Source organism: Oncorhynchus kisutch, linkage group LG19 (assembly GCF_002021735.2).
Source record: "Oncorhynchus kisutch isolate 150728-3 linkage group LG19, Okis_V2, whole genome shotgun sequence".
Taxonomy (NCBI): domain Eukaryota; kingdom Metazoa; phylum Chordata; class Actinopteri; order Salmoniformes; family Salmonidae; genus Oncorhynchus; species Oncorhynchus kisutch.
The window spans coordinates 36,879,005-36,902,024 of record NC_034192.2 but is presented as its reverse complement, the minus strand read 5'-3'; the positions used below and the strand labels follow the sequence as shown (position 1 = coordinate 36,902,024).

Here is a 23,020-nt window from a genome sequence, read left to right as displayed (position 1 = left end):
GCTAGCTGACCATCCGTGAGTGTTGCAACACGTTCACCAATACCAATACTTCTGTTGCACTTAGTTCTGCTGATCCATCTTCAAGATATATAGAATATTTAAGCAAAATGGTAAGAGTGAGATGTTCTTTGGCTGAGACGGTGAAAGGGGTAAAGAGAGAGAGGATGGTGGGAGATAGGGACTATGTGGAAGGCAGTATATGAGTTCAGAGTCCATAACGTGACACAGCTTCTTCACAAGAGAGGGAGAAGATAGAACGAGTGAGAAGTGATGACAAGTTGAACATGCATGGCAAGTTTACCCCCTGGGGTTGCGGCCCGTCTTTGTGTTGTTGGTGTAAATGTCAGCCTTCAGGGTGCTTCTGAGAGCACAATAGCACAACGAGCACTGGGACAGCTACGCACGTGGGGTTCTCCTCTCTAGAGTTTCTGTCTACACTGTCCCTCTGATGAATTGCTACAGCATCAGAGTGGAGGGCGAGAGCATGGACATGAGGGAGGGAGGGAGGGAGGACGTAATTGTTCCACTTGAAATGCAAGGCCTCACTGCTCAGATCTCGAAATGCAAACTGAGTGAGGTCTATGAAAGAGATGAAAACGGCAGTTTGAGATGTGTGAACCCTGTGGTTGCTTATTCCATGGCTGTGCGGTTCATCAACGCTTACACAGTAACCCTATGATGGAGCAGCACAACATTTCTCTGTATTATGTATGCAACAACATCCTGATCCAATTGAACAGCCATATTGCACAGCCATATTGCACAGGCCACATTCAAATGAAACAGAATGGAAAACTGCCACTGTGCTTTTTCTGTCCGCTCTATTTCTATGACCTCTGACATCACCTTGGTTCTGTTTTACCTCTGTGCAGCTCCAGTCTGTTCTAGTTGGCCCAGTTCTGTTAAAGTTCGTTTCTGCACTATTGGAGATATTCATGGACCTTTCAGGTTTTTGTCTATTCAAACCACTTAAATGGTTCAAAGCTTAGCAGCCCTCTAATGGTGATATCGTATAAATGCCGTATAAAGTAGCTTAGCGAGCTGAGAGGGCTTATCGATAGCCGAGAACTGAAAGAAGTTGATGTGACTGTCCAGTAATTCTAGGCCCACTCATTAGAGTGTATTATACGCCAAGCCTCTTAAGTTTATAGGAAATACTCTGTGCATACCGTTGATCTTTGTGTTCCAAAATCAACATCACTGATCATTTCATTGTAGAGCATTGTGTGTGTTTATGACTGTGTGTTTGTGTGCCCGTGTGTTTGTGGTGTGTGTGTGTGTGTGTGTGTGTTTATGACTGTGTGTTTGTGTGTTTGTGTGTGTGTGTGTGTGTGTGTGTGTGTGTGTGTGTGTGTGTGTGTGTGTGTGTGTGTGACAGATATGGATGATGTTTTAAAATGGTTTTAAAGGCTCTGTGTTTATGAGTGGTGGAGGGTTTACCAGCCAAATGACAGAATGTGTTGTATCTTAAAGATCTACTCCCTCCCTCCCCAACACCACAGATGATGCATTAGAAAGATGTAAAGAGGGAGAGGGGGGAGAAAGAAAGGTGGGAAGGAATGGGGATAGAGAAAAAGAGAGGAGGAGATGGAGACAGAGAAGGGAGATAGCAAAAGAGGGAGAGGGGGAAAGGGGCAGAGAAAGTGAGCGATTGAGAAGGAAGGAATTTTGAAAGACAAACAGAGTAATAAAGGGCAGTTTGTGTGTGTGTGTGTGTGTGTGTGTGTGTGTGTGTCATAAGGTATGTGTGTACAGACGCTTGTGTGTTTGTGTGAGTGTGTTTGTGTGTGTTTATTTCATTGTAATAATGGCCAATGCTTTTTGCTCAGCGACAGACAGCCTCCTTATGTGGGGTAATCCCTGTGTGTGACAGACAGACCTACCCCAGCCTCAGACAGAGACAGAGTGTGTGTGTGTGTGTGTGTGTGCGCGTGCGTGCGTGCGCGTATACCTCAGCCTATCTTTGCTTACCTCAGCTATCAGCAGAGGACTGCTTCCCACAGTAATAGTAATGAGCTACTGAAAATGTACCCCCCCCCCCCCCCCACACACACACACACACACAAATAACTCACTCATCACCTAATTTCTAAGAGAGAGAGAGAGGGGAGAGAGAGAGAGAGAGCAATAATTCACAAAATGGGACGAACACCAAATTGAGACTGCATGCAAAAGTCTGCAAAAAAAATCCTCCTTGTACAACGTAAAACACCATATAATGCATGCAGACCAGAATAAGGCCGATAACCGCTAATTATCATAATCCAAAAAAGAACGTTAAATTCTACAACCACCTAAGAGGAAGTATGATGCACTAAGGACAAGACACACAGACAGACAGACAGACACACACACACACACCACAGCACACACACACACACACACACAGCTCTGTAGATGAGGTAACTTTCAGTCAAAATGAGGTTCACTCAGGTTGAGCTACTGTATGAAGTTCTGATGCAGACACCCAGATTTGCCTACAGCTGGGGAGTGTGTGTGTGTGTGTGTTTGTGTGTAATTTTGTATTTTCCAAACACGTTTTCCTGTAAATATACCCAACATGAGATTACTTTGGATTCCAAAATAAAATCAATGTATTATCTTACAGTTAAACCCCCTGTCAATCTCTTACCATTCAGGCTAAATCCTGGATCCCGCAGAGATATCCCCAAACAGATTCAGCTCCGTGTTCCTGTGTACAGAGACAGGAGGGAGATTTGGACGGCTGCTGTATTTTGTTTTATAAGAACAAAAGCGCTGGGTTGACAGGTAGAAAAATAGTGAAAATGAAGATGGATGTGTATGTGAACGAGAGAGGGAACGACAGGGGAGAAAGAGACAACTGGCGCAAACCCCCTCCATCACACCTCAGCGTACAGATTGCCCTGACCATACCAACACTATTATTTATTTTAACATTTTTTTCTCCCCAATTTCATGGTATCCAATTGGTAGTTACAGTCTTGTCTCATCGTTGTAACTCCCGTACAGACTCGCGAGCCACGTGTCCTCCGAAACACGACACAACCAAGCCGCACTGCTTCTTGACACAATGCCCGCTTAACCCGGAAGCCAGCCACACCAATGTGTCAGAGGAAACACCGTACACCTGGCAACCGTGTCAGCATGCATGCGCCCGGCCTGCCACAGGAGTCGGTAGAGCGCGATGGGACAACGACATCCCTGCCAGCCAAACCCTCCACTAACCCGGACAATGCTGGTTTTGGCTAATTCTAGAACTAACGATGGAATTTTAATTATTGCGTTGGAAAAAGTCTCCTTCATATCAGATAAAAGAGCAAGAGTAGTTATCATTTTTTCATAAGGGGTTTACTGGTAGCGATATATCATTCAAAATCATATTCATTCAGATACTGTATGTTCATTTGTTTAGTCATAAGACAAAGAGCACCATCAACAGTTTTGTAAAATTCTCTATGCAAGGAAAATAAACAAAAAAAGGATCCCGCTCCCCAACCCATTTCCCCCCCACCAGGAAACCATGCCCCCCCCCCCCTCCTCTTAGCCCCCCCTCCTCCCGCATCTTCATCTAGCGTTTAATTCTTGGAAATACAATTTAGAGTTTGCGACAGATAGACCTCCAACGTCTTTCCCTCTCTGTAAATGTGTTCATTTCATCTGGGATCTCTAACCTTTACAGTTAAGTTTTGAAAAATGCACTGTGGATTTTATCCCAATAGCTGAAAGAGAAGGCATTGAGCTCACAAAATACCGAGGCAATATATCCAGTTTCACAATAGATATTCTGCCAGTTAGAGCAACTGGGTAATTAGTCCATTGTCACGATCGTCGTAAGAAGCGGACCAAAGCGCAGCATGGTGGGAATGCATCATTTAATAGATGACAAAAAACACGAAGTAAACTGTACAAAAACAATAAACGAATAACGACTGTGAAGCTATCATAAGAACTGTGCTGACACAAGCAACTAACATAGACAATCACTCACAAACAAACAGTGAAACCCAGGCTACCTAAGTATGATTCTCAATCAGAGACAACTAATGACACCAGCCTCTGATTGAGAACCATACTAGGCCGAAACATAGAAATCCCCAAATCATAGAAAAACAAACATAGACTGCCCACCCCACCCCAACTCACGCCCAGACCACACTAAATAACAACAAAACAAAGGAAATAAAGGTCAGAATGTGTCACGTTTTATCAAGGTGGGTGGAATCAGGCGCAGAGAGCAGGTTTAATGATTCGACAGTTTATTCTCCGGCGCACAAAAACACACGGTCAACCCAACACACAGGGTGAATAATCCAACAACGGATCAAAATAGACCGGAGAATAAAACACAAGTACTACACCAAATGACATGAATACAAAAACAATCCCGCACAAAACAAGGGCGGGACAACCTACTACATATAAGGGCGTTAATTCAACTAAAATACACACAGGTGAAACAAAACCAACAGACAAACGAAAAAGGGATCGGTCACCGCTAGTAGGACAACTTCGGCGGAAGTCGTGACAGAATGTGACATCCATCTACTGAGATTGAATTGATTTGAGCGTTCTGTTTTATCTAAAGAAGGAAATACTGTATATATTTCTAAATATTTAAAATGGAAAATGATTGGAATTCCATAAATAGGAATTGGGTCCCCTTTCGGGTTCTTGATGGGGAGTAGGGCAGATTCGGTTAGATTTATTTTATAACTTGAGATGAAGCTGAATTTGTCTATGATCTTCAAAGCGTTTGGGAGAGATTGAAATACATTTTCTAGATAAAGTAAGTAAGATATTGTCGGCGTATAATTAGATGTGGTGGTCTGTAGAATTGAGTGATTTTGTTGTAATTTCTTTAGATTGTCGAAATGCCTGTGCCAGGGGCTTATTATACAATAAAAAATTGTAGACGTAAGCTGGGATCGACTTGCCTGCTACTTCTAGTTATTCTGAACGGAGCAGAGCAGGTATCGTCTGTTATTACTATGGCTGAGGGATTAGCATATGGTATTTTAATTATATTAATGAAATTGGAGCCAAGTCCCATCTGTCCCAAAACCGACTAAAGATATGACCATTCTAGTCCATCAAAAGCTTTTTCTGCATTGAGAGATAGAACTGCCCAAGGAGCTTTTAGTTTCTGATGTAGGATACAGTAAGTAATAGACAACGGGGGTTATCTGAGGATAATAGTTTTTTAACAAACCCGCTTTGGTCTGAAAATACTAATTTGGGTAAGTTTCGAGGTGGGATGACAGACTTTAAAAAAATAGTTTTATAGTTGGTGAAAGTGGGAGCACTGCATCCTTCGTGCTTGGAAGGATGCAGTATTTACATTCCTTCCAAATGAAGCTATGTGAACGGCTATGTTAATCATTTAGAGTAATAGTTGACCTAATTAGTAAAAAAATGTTAAATAGACCTCCGTCCCAATATCGTCCCAAACAGGTTCTGCTTGGTGAACAAGCAGACAGTTTGCACAAATTGTTCTCTATTCTTTGTGTGTCATTATGGAGCACGTGTGTTTCTTGGAGCATTTCTATATCAAAATGATTTCTTGCAAGACTTTTAAGACAGCTGGAACATTTGATCGGACTATTAAGGCCTTTCAAATTCCAAGAGAGAATCGCTAGCATTGCCATTGTTTTTCTAAAATGTAATTATTATCTTTAATGTTGTTAAGCCCATGGATGTAAAATAAAAAGCAGGACCCACAGGGAAACCCACCCATTGGATCGCTCCCCACTCAGAATACCCTCTCTATAAAACGACATTGGAGGCGGCTATCAGGTTTCAGGTATGACCCAGATGCAGATAGTGTCGAAGAAACAAAAGTTTATTTTTAGTATGTATTTATCTGTTATTTTACCAGGTAAGTTGACTGAGAACACGTTCTCATTTACAGCAACAACCTGGGAAATAGTTACAGGGGAGAGGACGAATGAGCCAACTGTAAACTGGGGATTATTAGGTGACCATGACAGTTTGAGGGCCAGATTGGGAATTTAGCCAGGACACCGGGGTTAACACCCCTACAACAAGTGCCATGGGATCTTTAATGACCTCAGAGAGTCAGGACACCTGTTTATCATCGCATCCAAAAGACAGCACCCTACACAGGGCAGTGTCAATCACTGTCCTGGGGCATTAGTATATTTTGTTTTTAGACCAGAAGAAAGGGCACCTCCTACTGGCCCTCCAACACCACCTGGTCTCCCATCCAGGGACTCACCAGGACCAACCCTGCTTTGCTTCAGAAGCAAGCCAGCAGTGGTATGCAGGGTGGTATGCTGTTGGTATAGGGGCATGCAGACGACAAGTCACAGGCAGGCAGAGGTCAGTAATCCAGAGAGGGTGCAAAAGGTCCAGAATGGCAGGCAGTCTCGGGGTCAGGGCAGGCAGTCTCAGGGTCAGGGCAGGCAGTCTCAGGGTCAGGGCAGGCAGTCTCAGGGTCAGGGCAGGCAGTCTCAGGGTCAGGGCAGGCAGTCTCAGGGTCAGGGCAGGCAGTCTCAGGGTCAGGGCAGGCAGAACGGTCAAAACCGGGAAGGACTAGAAAACAGGAACAAGAACAGATAGGAGCAGGAGAACAAACGCTGGTAGGTTTCACGAAACCAAACAAATTGGCAACAGACAAACAGAACACAGTTATAAATACAGTGGGGCAAAAAAGTATTTAGTCAGCCACCAATTGTGCAAGTTCTCCCACTTAAATAGATGAGAGAGGCCTGTAATTTTCATCATAGGTACACTTCAACCATGACAGACAAAATTAGAAAAAAAATCCAGAAAATCACATTGTAGGATTTGTATTTATTTATTTGCAAAATAAGCTCTTGCTCTTCTTTCCCACTGCTGCTCTCATCTCAACATATCCCCCCCCCCCCCTCCCTCTCTCTTTCCGGGGGTGATTCTCCTCCATAAACAGACACTAACAAGCACCCTCCCTCCCACCCACCCTGCAAGGACACACACATTAAAAACCACCCACGGTGCTGCAGGCTCAGCCCCGTGTGAGATGAGTGGACCATGCAGCCCCCCAGCCTCCCATTGCCCCAGTCCTCTCACCGTGACAGAGCATCACACTCCTCTCTCACGCCCTGACCTCCACACTAAGGACCCCCTCACAGCCCTCCCCCTCTGTCCCGCTTTTCTAGATCAGGTTTGTGTGTGTGTGTGAATCACATACTGTGAGCACAGAGAGACAGAGAGAGCAAGAAAAGGAAGAAGCTGTCAACTGTTGTGGATGTTTATTTGTATATTTCAATGTTTACCTATGAATCGTTTTTTATTTGTCTGAGACATGGATTTATGTGTGGTCTGAGGTCAACAGGTGAATTTGAATGTACCTAGACAACAACATAACATTGGAATTTCCTGTCATTTAAACTTAAACTTAAATGTCATTGTGACCATATGAGGCACTGATTGTCACCAGCAATGGCTGCCACAAGTCTCACATTCCGGAACATAATTACTGACCTACCGTCATACCATGGAAACTGCAGATGTATTTCAACTTATGAAGAGGAAGGTAAATGAAGACTTGATATGGGAGATGATAGAGAACCATGGGTGGGTAGGGACTCCTGCCATCCATCATGCCCACCCACAGTGTCTCATCTCTGGGTACCCACGCAGGCCAGAATCCCTGTCACCTCCCAGTGGACCGGCGGAGACTGTAATAGAGATGACATTACATACCATACATTATGAACGCTGAGATCAACTAAAAAGCATAGGGAAATCCCATGTGCACAGGCATGACACATTATATGGGTGCAATTATGTTTGTGTGCACTTTGCATCCATAGGGTCATGTAACACACCACTGTCACCGTAGTGTATATCTACGTATATGGAGTTGTGTTTGGTAGGCAAACCCAAATCCCTTGTGTTCAGATGAAAATGACACCCGGCCATAGTAGTAATCTGTGGTCTCCATAATGTTATATGGCCATACTTACTGTGTTGTTCACTGTGGCAGACAGTTAGTTTCAACAGCAGGGGCAGCACTCTGACATGGGCTTTACAGTTTCCATCTTTCTAAGAACAGCAGCCAGTACACAGATCATCTCTGGGAATAAGGTAACTGTGAATGTGCAGTAAGATTATCCCTCTGGGACATTTTAAAAATCACTCCTGGGTGGAGTCCTCTTCTCTTCCTCTCCCAACAGTGTTAACCCCCAACTAAAACAGCTAACCTGGTACATGTAGCCTCATCTATGTTGTGTACCCTACGGGGATGCTAGCTTAGACAGAAAACAGGTAGGCTTCTGTCAAGTTCTCTGTTCCTCATGAAATTACCTACTGGTGCAAATGACCTGAATTGTTATTGCTCACAGAAAAATCTGAGACTGCAGAATGTGTGCGTGTCTGTGTTTACAGGACAGAATGCTTGTTGGAACCCCTCTGGTTGTCAACCCTGATATCTCTTAGAGGCTTGTCTCTTGTCTATCTGCCTGGCTGCCTGCCTTCAGGGGTGGGTGGGACACAGCCTTACACACAGAAAAGAAAATAACACAAGCAAAAACTCCAAGATAACAGAGTTTAAAACCTTGCGACAGAATGGAGAGGGTTTATATTCTAAATTTCAGCGCCACGCTCCCTCAACCCCTCACTCCTCTCCTCACCACCTCCCCAAAGACGGAAAGTGTGGGAGTTATCCAAAGATACTAAAAGGCCCAGAGTGGCCTGAGTAGGCAGAAGAAAAGCACTCCGCATAACCATAACTTATGTTCTAACTGAGGATAGCACTGGTCTACTGGGGGTCTGGGGGTTCGCACACTCACACACAGAGAGGAAGCGGGACATCCTAGAACTAGAACAAAATCAAACACATCCAAAAAATCTGTTCAAAAGATCAGTTAACTCCAGATTTCTCCCATTTTCTGTATTAAATTGATTTGTCTTATCCAGGTAAGACCTATTGAAATTGATGTTACATGGACCCCTGGTCAGAAGGAGGCAGCACAATCATCCAGACAAATCTACCATGACATGACCCACAAGCTCACCCCTTCTCAAGGGAACATTTTCAGTCGCTCCTGCCATGGAGGCAGTACTGATCTGCCGCTGTCGCTTACTGTACCGCACTGTGGCTGTCAGACAGACTCACTGAAGAGAGGAAGTTATCTGTGTCTGCGGTGCATGCTGATAGTCTGATCTCCTCTTCCCTGTCCTCTCTCTGCCTCGTAAACAGTGGCCCCGTCAACATGTGTGTAATCTCCCAGTGGTTTTATCTTCCTCGAGAGAAGGAAGCGAATGAGGACAGTTAACGCCATGGTTCCTCTGTCTGTCGCCCCTTTCAACCTGAACCCCCTCTCACCCTGACCCCATGGATAAAGGCTATTGATCAATCAACCACGTGTCGCCATGATGGCTGCAATGTTTTATACTGGCTGTCAATGGATGGAGAAACACATTAAATGAAGGGTTTCACTGCAGGCCTGGGCCAAACCTCTGCCCTGAGGGACTATAGTGTCTGTTTACAGTATGACTGACCACTTCTATCAGCATCCACACACTACATGTCTCTGGCCACGAGTCAGATACTGTTTGTAATAAACTAAATTGAAGAGGAAATATAGGAGAGTTGGACAAATGGGAAATACTGAAGAGATCCATATATTTCATCATAAATCTGTGTTGGTTAGATGTGTGTAGTAGCCTTGTCTCTTAAAAGAAAGATGAGGGTCAGTTTTGGAGCTGAGGGATTTTTTTATTTGGTACTATATAACTGGTATAATACATTTCCCTCCTGTCAAGTCGTTTGATCTCGAGTGATAGGACACATAGGATTGAGTTGTTAATAACAGTATTATGTATGGACCACCTGTGGAGAACATTTTCAGTACAAACACACTCATACACATGCATACATGCACGCACATACACACAGACACACATACACACACTAGAGCCTCTCTGGTCTTTCCACACCCTAGGTAACTGGATGTGGCAGCATGTGCAGATGACACAAAAATTAAAAATAGTGTCTCTGAAAATAAACTAGGCCTCGAGCACACAGTACTGGACCACAGACAAGCACAGAGACTTGAATCATCCCCGTAATTAATGAATACATCTATCAAGGTATAGCTAAAATCACAATGACCCATTCAAGATATAGAACTCTTTTTTTTTATCACTCATTCCCTACCTCCTATTGCCCCTCTCCTCCCTCCCGGTCCTTTCCGTGATAGCAGGTGTGTAAACACCCTTGGCTGGGCTGTGTCCTCATGACTGTGAGGTGGGCTAGTACAGACACACGTGTACTGTCTGATGTCATTGGGCTGGAGGAATATTACCTAACGAACGTGCGATGAGATTAAACACAAACAGCGAGCTTTACGGTGCAGTCCCGTTTCCTCTGCTCCCACGCCATGCCTCACTGGCTGACAGGCCTGATGGGAGGGGACTGGCTTCTTCTATAGACCTGATCAGACCGGATCATGCAGCCAGACCTCACCAAACAACACCTCTTGTTCTCCTTTCCCTGGGACAATATAGCAGTTGGACCCCAACAATTGTTACACTTTCATTAGTGAAATAGTTCAGATCTTCTAACAGGTGAATTAGATAGGTCAATATAAAATATTCTCTCATTCATGGCTAATAGACAATCTTACATCCACTCAACTTAAAGAGAAGCAGAACTGGAAGTCTCTTTTCAATGCTGTGTTTTTTGTGTCCTGTTGATCAACTATAGAGGTAGACCTCCCTCTAGTGGTTTTATTACATACTACTGTGTATCGGAAACCGGTATGGCAAACGGAGAATGGGCGAGTGGGTGTGTCGAAAGGGAGTGGGTATATGGCCGGGGTAGGCAGACATGGCTCTCAAGAGAAGACAGGCTATGTGCTCACTGCCCACAAAATGAGGTGGAAACTGAGCTGCACTTCCTAACCTCCTGCCCAATGTATGACCATATTAGAGAGACATATTTCCCTCAGATTACACAGATCCACAAAGAATTCGAAAACAAATCCAATTCTCTGACAATTTTGATAAACTCCCATATCTCCTGGGTGAAATTCCACAGTGTGCCATCACAGCAGCAAGATTTATGACCTGTTGCCATGAGAAAAGGGCAACCAGTGAAGAACAAACACCATTGTAAATACAACCCATATTTATGCTTATTTATTTTATCTTGTGTCCTTTAACCATTTGTACATTGTTAAAACACTGTATATATATAATATGACATTTGTAATGTCTTTATTGTTTTGAAACTTCTCTATGTGTAATGTTTACTGTTCATTTTTATTGTTTATTTCAATTTATATATTCACTTTATATATTATCTACCTCACTTGCTTTGGCAATGTTAAAACATGTTTCCCATGCAAATAAAGCCCTTGAATTGAATTGAATTGAATATGAAAGCGAATCAGCTAATTGGGCAGATTTGCTGACACTCATCCACGTTTAGCGTGGCTGATTGGGTTGCACGAGTCGATAAACCAGTAACCAGTGCGCTGGTGTTGTATCGGCCTGCCAGCCGACTTGTTTCCGAGATCGTGTCGCCGGCGGTAGCTAACGTGTATAAAAAAACATTTAAAGTAGGATGGCAGCCTATACAAGACATGACTGATATTGATAACCATTTAGATGTCATCTTGATACATAATGGGGAGGGCATGAACGGCAACACCGGGACACAGTGCATTTCTCTCCCGCGTGACAAGCACTACTGTCCAGCAACGGCGCGGGAAGTAGCAACAGTACATAGCAGCCAATGTCAGAGAGATAGTCACAGTAAGCACAAGCATACAACGCATCATAAATATTTGTAATCAAAAATAATCAATCGTCAGTTTTACAACTGAAAATGTACAATTATTTGTGTAAAACTAACAGTGCAATGACACTCAGAATCATCTGGTTAAAAAGCAGAAGTACAAACTCTTCTATGATTTCAGGGCGGTCCGCAAACAAACGTTTAAGGTGCATGCCGCCACCTACTGTGCTGGAGTGTGTAATCATTCATGGTCTGTCTAATTCTGTACTCCTAAGAAAATACAATTTTACAAAGTATATATTTTTTTATAATCAAATAATAAACCCCTACTAATAATAAATCCATACACCCCCCAAAAATATTGAAATAACATCTCAAGCCCCAGTACTGTATCTGCATCATACTGAAACAATCCACCCTTAGGATTATTCAGCATGTCTACAACCATTTCAACAGTAACATCTGTTACCCACAATAACTATTTTACCGTATCCACAATAACCTTCAACCTGATATTTCTGCTTTCCACAACCCGAGTCATGTTGATAACTTTATAGCTTTCATTTGTAAGGGTAACTGTATTCACTATCAAAGTGTCCTTTGACAAAGCACATTCATGTTCACAACATTTCTGAATAGATCTCGAAACCATGCCAGGACCAGCAGAAGCACCAGCCCTGATATTAGGTCCACTTAGTACAGGAGCAGCCATAGAAGCTCCATCATTCTGCACTTTAGTTCCACCAATCTGACTTACAGCCTCTGTATACGATCCATCATGACTGATTCTATATCTCCGAGCCTCTCTAGCCTCTCTCTGCACCTGGCATCCACCAAACGCTGCACTATGTTCCCCCACAAAATTACAACACTTAACCTTCACGTTGCACCCACATTCTCTGTAATCATGTTCCCCTCCACACTGGCATGTTTTTTCTTTCCTTTACACTGAACATTTAGCTACATGTCCCATTCAATGGCATTTCAAACACCACAATGGGGATGGGACACATTCTCTGACATTGAAACTAAGGAATCCTATCAGCACTTTTCCAGGCAAAACCTTCTCAAACTTCAGTAGCACTGATAAGCTTTCACTTCTTTGACCCTCTTTCCGACTGATCAACCTTTTGGCCTCAATCACTCTTCCTCCCTTCACATTTTCTTTAATATCATCTATGGACGTAGATATTGGGACCCCAGTGATGACTCCGCTCAATCTAGTATAAACACCAGGGACATTTAATCTTCTTCCCATTAAGCTTTTCCATTTGCAGAATCTTCCCTTGCTGAGCCTGGCTTCCACAAAATATTAACGAACTACCATTTCTAATGAACCGGGCTAATTTGACTTCACCCGTCTCTTTCTATACAGCACCGCTCAATCAAAACGGGTTGACCTATAGCAGAGTGCTGTCGACACACCCACTCCTTTGAACACGCCTGCTACTTTTCTTTCGACACACCCACTCGCCCATACTCAGGTTACCATAATGGGATGCAGCTACCCCCTTCCCATCAGAAAGGCAATAGATAGAGAGCTGGGGCCTCATTTCTAACTGTTGCGTAAAGGTTACACCTTAACGTATGCGTGTGCCATTTCTGAAAAGTTCAAGAATATTGAGATTTATAATCTTGGCGCACGCCATACATACGCATGTTTCTGTTATAAATCAGACCTGTCGTAAAACTGTGGCCACGTGAACAGCACTAAAACTCTGCCTGGAAAACGCCTCCCTTTACCTTTTATGGTGACAATAACGGCCTTTATTTGCTGTATAATTTATCATTTGGAACTATTGACATTATGCCTTAGCATGAAAAAGACTAATTGTTGTTCACGGTGGCGATTTTAGCATGTAAATCTTGGTGGGACAAACTCCCCCACTTTTTTTAGATGCATGCCAGCAAAGCCACTACACAACACAACACTAAACAATACATTAAATGCACTATAACGGTGACAAACGGTGTCCACAAACTGTTAGTCCCAACAGCAGTCCCAACACCTTACCCCTGCTAGCCGGGTGGGCTATCAGTGGAGCCTTGTCGGACAGTGAAACAGTACATTCAGCCTCATTTACTGCCTTTAAAAAAAACATAGCTGATATTGCTGACTTGCTTAAACAAATGTGGTTTCTACTGTCAATTGAAATGTACAAACTATGGCATAAGGGGAGAACGAGCGGATAAGAGGCAATCCGTAATTTAGATTAAGACATTAATGAGCAAGCTAGGACGGACAAACTCAATATAAATATTTGTTCAGCACTTTTGAAATGTACAGCAACAGAATTCAGAACATGGTCCGTTCTTAGTATTCTCCCTGTACACCAAGTCAGTACCATAGGATGGGGGCATATAAGTAGACAATGAAAGCTCTTACAATATTTGATTACATTTCTCTAAAACAGGCTATAGAGTACATGTGCACTACCAAGTCAGAACAGTAGGCTAAGTTATGAGGGGGAAAGGGACCAAATTATTAGGGCGAGGCACATGTGCTGCTAACATCTTACTACACAACATACACTTACTGTAATATTACTTTCTTAGCTACATGAACAGTTCAATCAAAGCTACGGTAGATGTGATTTGATGTAATTTTATCTGTGGCCAATGGCCTTTAGCCTTCTTGGATGGGCAATTCTAATGTAACTCCATGGCAGCAACAAAGGGGCTATTATTTTCAAGCTTTCACCATAGATTTTGCAGTGACATAGTGTCACCATGCGGTGGCTGTCCCACCACCACAGAAAGCTGCCTTACTCAAGGACCCAAAAAAAGAGACCATGTTCGTATGCGGCTTTATTTTAACTCAATTATGTTTTTTGCATTGTTTGCAAACTGATATGTGACACGTATTAATGCCAAAATAACATGTAACAGGCAACAGCAAAAAACAGGTGGGGCTCAAAACAGGTGATCTGCCCCACCTGCCCTGAATGACAGGTCTATTGATAAACATTTATTTTGTCAATAGATTATTGGGTTGATGATATGTCCTGCCTTAGCATAGGCTCTGAGAATAAATAGGCAATGATGTCACGCTCCTGTCACATAGTAATAGGCCTACTGTAGCCTAACCATACTGTTACATTTAAATAAACTACCAGTCTATTTACAGTGTTGGCAGAATGTTTTCATCTTTAGCAGTAATTTATGCTCTCTCTTCAAAAAGGGACTGACAGTTTAAAGAGATTAGAAAACAATGGCAAATTGTCGTGGACCTGACTTCAATGTTTTGCATCGACTTTTCCCTGACCTAAATAAGGACTGCCCATAAATTCTGAAACAGGACAGCTTGTTTTTGTTCTACTTAAGTTCGTATTTTTTTAAATGTATAGTACTACTGGTATTCATTATTGCATTGTTGGGAAAGAGCAAGAAAGGCATTTCACTGTACTTGTGCACGTGACAAAACTTGATACATACACGTCAATGTAAAATATCAGCTGTTAAATTACTGTATACCGGTATTATAAACCACACTGCCTATGATAGAGCCTGTCTATTTACCAGGTCCAATTAAATGAGGTGTACATAGTAATTTGTTGTATGGCTCCTTCAGGAATATGAACCCATCACAGCCAGAAAAGGTCAATTAAATTCTGCAATGTTTATGAAAATTTAATTGGTTCATCTAATGATTTTAGATTCTAAAAAATAAAGGCACTTAAATATTTTGTCTTGCCCTCTCACCCTCTTAAATGGCACCCATACACAGGCCATGTCACAATTGTCTAAAGGCATTAAAAAAGAAAATGTAAAACTATATTTAACCCATCTGCTCCCCTTCATCTACCTACACTGATTGAAGTGGATTTAACATGACAAAGCTTTCATCTGGATTCACTTGGTCAGTCTGTCATGAGAAAGAGGTATTCATTATGTTTTGTAAACTTAGTGTACATGGAGATGTTATGAACCAAGAGGACAGGACAGCAAGGCTTGTTCTATTTTAACCAAATTGACAGAGGGAGCGAGAGAGAAACAGAAGATATATTCTTTATTGTCATTGCATAGCATTGAGTGTTCCAAGTGTTACTGCCTGACTATCAGACAGACATCCCAAACACCTTTCCTAGAGTGAACATTACAGATATATACACCCTGATTTTCACCTACTTGCACTCCAAACTCAATTTAACATATCTTTCTAACATTTCAAAATCCTCAGTTAACAATTGAGCCCAGAGTCCTCCACAAAGTAACATGAACAGGTTCTACTGTAGATATTGTGTGGCAGACCGGCCGTAAACAGTCACATTTGATATCACACGCTTAGATAGGTCCCCTGGCCTCTTGAGTCTCTGTGGTTAGGTCACCCATAAAAATCAATAGGAAGAAACTTAAAGTCTGTGATGTTTTCTGTATCCCTTGTCACCTCACTACTTGCCCTCTCCCTCCAACTTGGTCTTGTCCCGTGGCATACGGCCCATGTTGTAGAACTCTGCGTTGGGTCTCATGTCGGTCAGGTGGGCCAGCCGATTGGACATGGCAAAGAAAGCAGCGATGGCAGCGATGTCCCAGGCGTCCTCCCGGTCAAAGCCCACTTCCTCCAGGGACAGAAAGTGCTGGTCGGTGACGTTGTCGCTGCGACACACGGCCAGAGCAAAGTCCAGCATGACCCGCTCCCGAGGGGACAGCTCTGCGTTCTCATAGTTTACAATCACCTGGGGATGAGAGCCAGGGGGAGAAAGAGTCAAAATATTAAACACATTTAGAAAGGAGGCGACAGTGGGTGAGTTTTGCACCTTTTATACTTGATCAGTCAGAGGATATCAACTACTTGACAAACAACTCACACCTCCAATGTGTAAGAGGATAGAGGCATAAAACGGTTTCAGTGCACACCAGTAAACAGATCAGGAGAGAAATAAACGAGAGAAGAATGTACCTGGTCAGCCAGTGTGGGTTTCTTAGAGTAAATGCGGTGCAGTGCACTGTGGGACACGACGCAGTAGAGACACTGGTTGTGGATACTGGTGGCGACCACAATCAGCTCCCTGTCAGCCTTCGTTAGTCCCCCTGACATGACAGCGCAACAAACATTGCAGATCAACACGGACACACACTGCGTTTGAAATTCACTGCTCGACTGAGGGACCTTACAGATAGTTGTACATGTGGGGTACAGAGATGAATAAAAAAAGTGTTAAAACACTTATTACACAGTGAGTCCATGCAACTTGTGACTTGTTAAGCAAATCTTTCCTGCTGAACTTATTTATGCTTGGCACAACAAAGGGGTTGAATCCTTATTGACATTTCAGTTTTCATTTTGTGAAAAATAAGGGTGTGAATACTTTCTGAAGTCTCTCACACACACACACACACCTGTCTCCTTGTTCATCAGTTCATTGTAATAGGAAAAGAAAGCACGGAACTCTGCTGGACGATGTGCCAGGACCTTGAAGACATTGGGAAGGAAGCCTGCCTGTCAAAGAGCAAAACACACTGATATTACAACATGTATATAGTTATCCAGCTCCCCACAGTAGTGTCTTTTCATAGCAGGCACATTAGAGACACGAAAATACTCTGCATCCTACCTTGGTCTCCACCTCCTCCATTAGTTCTAACATGTCGAATGGCAGGTCTTTCTTGTTTGGAATCGGGTATCGGCTGATGTTCTGCGGGGGAGCATCGCTAGAGAACTGTCTACTGGTCGCCGCGGCCCCCACAGCCACAGGTGCTTTCTGCTGCCATAACGCGCACCCCACATACCGAAGGGAAGCCTGCATGTACACAAAATAAAGTAACTCCATTGCAGACAGGTTAGTTTAGCTAGAAAGACAAAGCATGTGGTTTATGCCGTGGCTAGATGCAAAAGTAAAAAAGTAACAACGAGCAAGTCGACTACTTACAAGGTTACAGTGACGAATTAATCTCCAAACACTTCCAGGCGCCATGTCAAGTAACAGCAAAATTAACTTACTTCCTCTTTTGAAAAAGGTAATCAGGGGAGGTCTTTTGCGAGGTTGAAAAACCAATCATCGTCTAGTATTTATGTCACTCCCATTAAGCACGCCTCTTTGACTCATCCACCCAAAACAGTCCCACTCCTCGCCAGCCGGCTTGTGAACGACTCCGGAAACGACGTCACCTTTCTGTTTACATCGTAGGAGTCGCAGTTAGCTAATGCTTGTTGCATGGAATCGTATTTTTAGACATTCATGAAACTACAAAAATAGCTGCCTCACAATTGTTTGATCGCAATGGGCGGTCATGGGGTGATGGAGAGCGAGGAATCTTTGGACTACTCCGTGCACGAGGCGTGGAACGAGGCCACCAATGTCTATTTGCTCGTCATCCTGGTTAGCTTCGGACTGCTGATGTACGCTAGAAAGTAAGAGATTCCTTTGCATTTTGTAGTTCCCAACAAATGCCCGACTGTTGATAAATATTTGCATCATCATCATCAACAACTAAATGTGTGCCTTACTAGTAACATATATTTACAAGCGTTGCTTTTAAATAGCTTCCATTCAGCTAATGCATGAATTACATACGGGTTGTCTCATTCTCTCCTTCCTCTCGAGCCCAATGTTGGAGGTGTCATAATACCCACAAAACCTAGCGGTCAAACAGGCAAATGGTTCCAATCTTTTTTCCACCATTCATTTTTCCCATAGAGAAATTTTGAAACACTTAAAATAAGGGCTGTGTTTTGTGTAGGCTTACACCCACGTGACATTTTGATAAACCATGTAAATCTCTCTGATAAGATGCCTTTTGTCAATATATCCTGCTCTAACTACTCTCAAATTCGAAAATGCTAATTATGCATCATGCAGAGACTATAAATCCTTGCAAATCCTTTGCTAACAGGTATTGTGTCAATTTAAAACTTTCAGAAGACAGTTCACAGAATTGTCAATTTAAAGAACTGTAGCCAATTTATTAATTACTACATTTAGCTAACATTAGATCATTAATCCAAAGATTCTTGCCTTTACCTCGATTCGGCAAGCTCGTCCAGATCATCATGGCATTTGTAGTTCTTTATGATAGCCACATTAGCAGCTACTTAGCATTTCATTTTTGGGGGGTAAATACATACAAATATATAGAGATTTACACAGTTATCAAAACATCACGCCAGGCTAAGCCTACACAAAACACAGACCTTATTTTAAGTGCTTCTATAATCCCCTATGGGGAAAAATGAATGGTGGAAAAACGATTGGAACCATTTCCTTGTTTGACCGCTAGGTTTTATCGGTATTATGACTCATACTGTGGTTCTCTATTCTCCCCATCAGAAATAAGAGGAAGATCATGAGGATATTTGCTCTGCCGCCTACCGCTGGAGCCACGACCGAACCCAACTTCTACGACAGTCTGCAGAAAGTGAGACTGCGCCAGCAGCTGGAGATGTACTCCCTTGGTGAGTTTGTCAGTCTCAGTTCTGTTCTGATGTGTCAATGTTAGGCCTTGTGCTCACCTATGATATGATCAGGAAGGGGCAAAAATGACTAAATACAATGACTAAATACCATAAAGAGCAATGTTTCAAAATAAACAACAATATACTTTGAAATGAATTTCATTGAAATATTTAGAATTTTAAAATGCAGAAATACATTTGCAAGTAGCCAGCATGAACAGAAACCTTTTACTTGCTTTGACTGTGATATGTTGTTGTTTATCTACCTTAGTTGAATGCTCAGAAGTAATTGAAATGCATATTTCAAATACATGAAACAGAAATATTGAAATATTGTCAATCTCATACATTTAGGTAATTTTGAGGACACTCAAATGTATCCCATCTAGACATGACCTCTAAACAAGGCCAGTTCATTTTGGTATGTTCATTTTCACATACAATGCATTTGGGAAGTATTCCCCTGGACTTTTTTCATATTTTGTTACGTTACAGCCTTATTCTAAAATTGATTAAATCGTGTTTTTTTCCCTCATCAATCTAGACACAATAACCTGTAATGACACAACAGACATTGTTTTTTATAAGCAAATGTTTAACAAATAAACTGAAATATCACATTTACATAAGTATTCAGACACTTTACTCAGTACTTTGTTGAAACACCTTGGCAGGGATTACAGCCTCCAGTCTTCTTGTGTATGGCGCTACAAGCTTGGCACACCTGTATTTTGGGAGTTTCTCCCATTTTCTTTCTCTGCAGTTTCTCTCAAGCTCTGTCAGGTTGGATGGGGAGCATCGCTGCACAGCTATTTTCAGGTCTCTCCAGAGATGTTTGATCGGGTTCGTTTCTGGGCTCTGGCTGGGCCACTCAAGGACATTCAGAGGCTTGTCTCGAAGCCATTTTTTGCATTGTCTTGGCTGTATGAATCTTGTTTCTCATGGTCTGAGAGTCTTTAGGTGCCTTTACCATAAATGTCTGATTAGTGGTGTGCTGCAGTGATGGTTGTCTTTCTGGAAAGTTCTCCCATCTCCATAGAGGAACTCTGGAGTTCTGTCAATGTGACCATTAGGTTCTTGGTCACCTCCCAAGGCCCTTCTCCCCCGATTGCTCAGTTTGACCAGGTGGAAAGCTCTAGGAAGAGTATTGGGGGTTCCAAACTTCTCCCATTTAACAATAATGGAGGCCATTGTGTTCTTCGGGAGCTTCAATGCTGCAGAAATGTTTTGGTACCCTTCCCCAGATCTGTGCCTTAACACAATCCTGTCTCCGAGCTCTACGGACAACTCCTTCGACCTCATGGCTTGGTTTTTGTTCTGACATGCATTGTCAACTGTGGGACCTTATATAGACAGGTGTGTGCCTTTCCAAATGATGTCCAATCAATTGAAGTTGTCACAGTTGGACTCCCAATCAAGTTGTACAAACATCTCAAGGATGGTCAATGGAAAAGAGGATGCACTTGAGCTCAGTTTCGAGTCTAAGGGTCTGAATACTTATGTATTTTTAGTTTTTATACATTTGCTAACATTTCTAAAGAAAACTGTTTTTGCTTCGTAATTATGGGGTACTGTGTGTAGATGGAGGATTATTACATATCATGTAATTCATTTTAGAATAAGGCTGTATTGTAACAATGTGGAAAAAGTCAAGGGGTCTGAATACTTTCTGAATGCACTGTATACAGTCAGTGCATTCAACTAAGGTAGGTAAACAACAACATATCACAGTCAGGAAGTAAAACGTTTCTGTAATCGTTACTGAGAATGTTGTTTCTGTTCAGGCCGTCTGCTTTTAAATGTATTTCTGAATAAAAAATATAAAAAATACAAAATACCTATTTAAATTTACATTTAGTCGTTTATTTTGATACATTGATCTTTATGGTATTTAGTCATTGTATTTTGTCATTTTTTCCCGTCCCTAGTGAAAATGAACATACCAAAAGGAACTGCAAAGCACACTGGGTGTTATTATTGGCCCTGTTATGGTGTCCTGTATAGATGGGATACAGCTTAATCGAATTCTACTAACCTGCTATGTTAATTTTCCTAACCTGCTGTGTAAGTTCTCCTTAACCTGCTACGAAAAGTCCAAGCTGTAACAAAGCCTTGTTTCGTGGCGGAGCTCATTAGAATAATACTCTGCATGCAAGTGCAATTGTCCATTATCACATACAGATGTATATTTAGTTCATTTAGCAGACACTCTTATCACACCATAGTGCCATCAGACTTCTGATAACCATGCAGGGTGAAAGAGGGCCACAAAATGGTGAAACGCTACATAAATGATAGAGAAAAGTATTTCATATTTTGAAAATACAAATGACAGCTCTTGAAAGTATCTTGTTACAAAATACATTGGAGTGTAGTTCAGCCCAGTAAAATACAAAATGCTCAGAAGTAATTGAAATGCATATGTAAAATAGATGTAGGAGAAATAATGCCCACCGTTGGATATGGTAGAGTCTGTGGTCAAACTGACCTCAAATCTGTTCATCACTCGAGTCAAATATATTTCTGGTTTAACAAATAGCTCTGTGTCAAACTCTAGCTTGCCCAACTGTTCTGCATATATCTAAATCTATCCCACTGTTTAAATTGGTATAATTCGGTCTCCTTTATTCCTTTTTAACAGCTAGGAAATTTGACCAGCAGCAGCACCAAGGCCAGAGTGAGAGTGTTCAGCTCTCTATGGAATGAGACCACGCCAGTAAGGTAGCATGGCCCTTCATCATACCTGCCTGCTCCACCCTGTCTCTCCACCCTTAAGCCTCTTTGGCTTTGGTAAGTCTGAACATTACTACACTCCTGAAGAGGGCATGCGTATTACGGAGGAAGAAGTCGAGGGTCAAGGAAGGTTTCTGTGATTAAGACTGTCGTCAAGTCAAACGAAACTGGATGTTCCCTTTTCATTTCTGTTATTTTTTTGCATTCATTTAGCCTTTTTATATATATATATAAACATTGTTTTGGTGTGGATGTGTCGCCACATAGTGGGTTTAGGAGGACCACATCCAGTGTATTTGGTGAATTCTCTACAGCACCTATTCAAGTTATTGTCTTAAACTCTAAATAACATGTATTTGTACCATAAAATGATGGTACAACAAACCTTTTAATCAAGCATATCAATGTAAATGTTTGGTTGTCAAGAATTGTTCTGTTGCCAAGTTTTTGATCCTCCTATATAATCCTTATAATGGCATTACAACAGACCTGGGAAAGTTTTGCTGATCCTTTGCAGCAAGGAGCATTGTGATCCAAACGGAGAGTCGCTCTCTTTCATGTTGAGAGGGTCAAAGTTGACTTTTCCCCACTCCAAGTTGCTGTTTCTGAAAAGGAAATGCATTTATATTATTACTCTGATTAAAAAAAAAAAAAATGTTTAAACCAAGGAAAAATATTTATGTTTTGCTTGATTTCACCTCCCTCTGTCCCGTCTCGTTTCTTTTGTAATAATAATTCATTTCGTTTCCCTCCAATGTCACAATTCTCAGAGCAGAAACTCGGCACTGGTGTGTGTGTTTTATGGAATGTAGCACGATGGGGTGGGTGTTTGGGAGGCAGTGATTGAGGAAGGTGACATTTAGCATCAGGGGCCTAACAGAAAAGCTAGGCCTCTAATCCATCAAAGAAATAAACAAAACATTAGTCAGAGGAAAGCTGTGGCCCAGAAACACAACACCAAGAGGCCAAACAAATGCAAGTGGACATCCTTCGGAGGTAGTGTAATGGAAAAATGATTACTCCTTGCGGAGGAGAAATGGCACACTGATTAAACGCATCAATACATCAGCGGCCGGAGTGCAGGGCAGGGCCAGATCCTTATACATTCTAAATAGGGCTGTGCGTGGTGTATTGAATCTTTGCTTATTCAGGTTTGTCGTGTGCAT

At 42.2% G+C, this 23,020-nt stretch overlaps 2 protein-coding genes across 2 annotated transcripts; one reads left to right on the top strand and one right to left on the bottom strand.

Annotated features, from left to right (window-relative positions):
• Positions 1-15,718: 15,718 nt before the first annotated feature.
• On the bottom strand, positions 15,719-18,291 carry si:ch211-175m2.5 (uncharacterized). The gene is made up of 5 exons (XM_020452725.2): positions 17,599-18,291; positions 17,284-17,469; positions 17,069-17,168; positions 16,629-16,759; positions 15,719-16,404 (listed from the first exon to the last, which is right to left on the bottom strand). Exons 1-5 carry the CDS (start codon positions 17,641-17,643, stop codon positions 16,120-16,122), a joined length of 747 nt encoding a protein of 248 aa, XP_020308314.1. The 5' UTR covers positions 17,644-18,291; the 3' UTR covers positions 15,719-16,119.
• LOC109864779 (small integral membrane protein 19-like) lies at positions 17,766-22,522 on the top strand. Its single transcript, XM_020452726.2, has 3 exons — positions 17,766-18,080; positions 18,997-19,121; positions 21,763-22,522. Exons 1-3 carry the CDS (start codon positions 17,950-17,952, stop codon positions 21,825-21,827), a joined length of 321 nt encoding a protein of 106 aa, XP_020308315.1. The 5' UTR covers positions 17,766-17,949; the 3' UTR covers positions 21,828-22,522.
• The last annotated feature ends 498 nt before the right edge of the window (positions 22,523-23,020 follow it).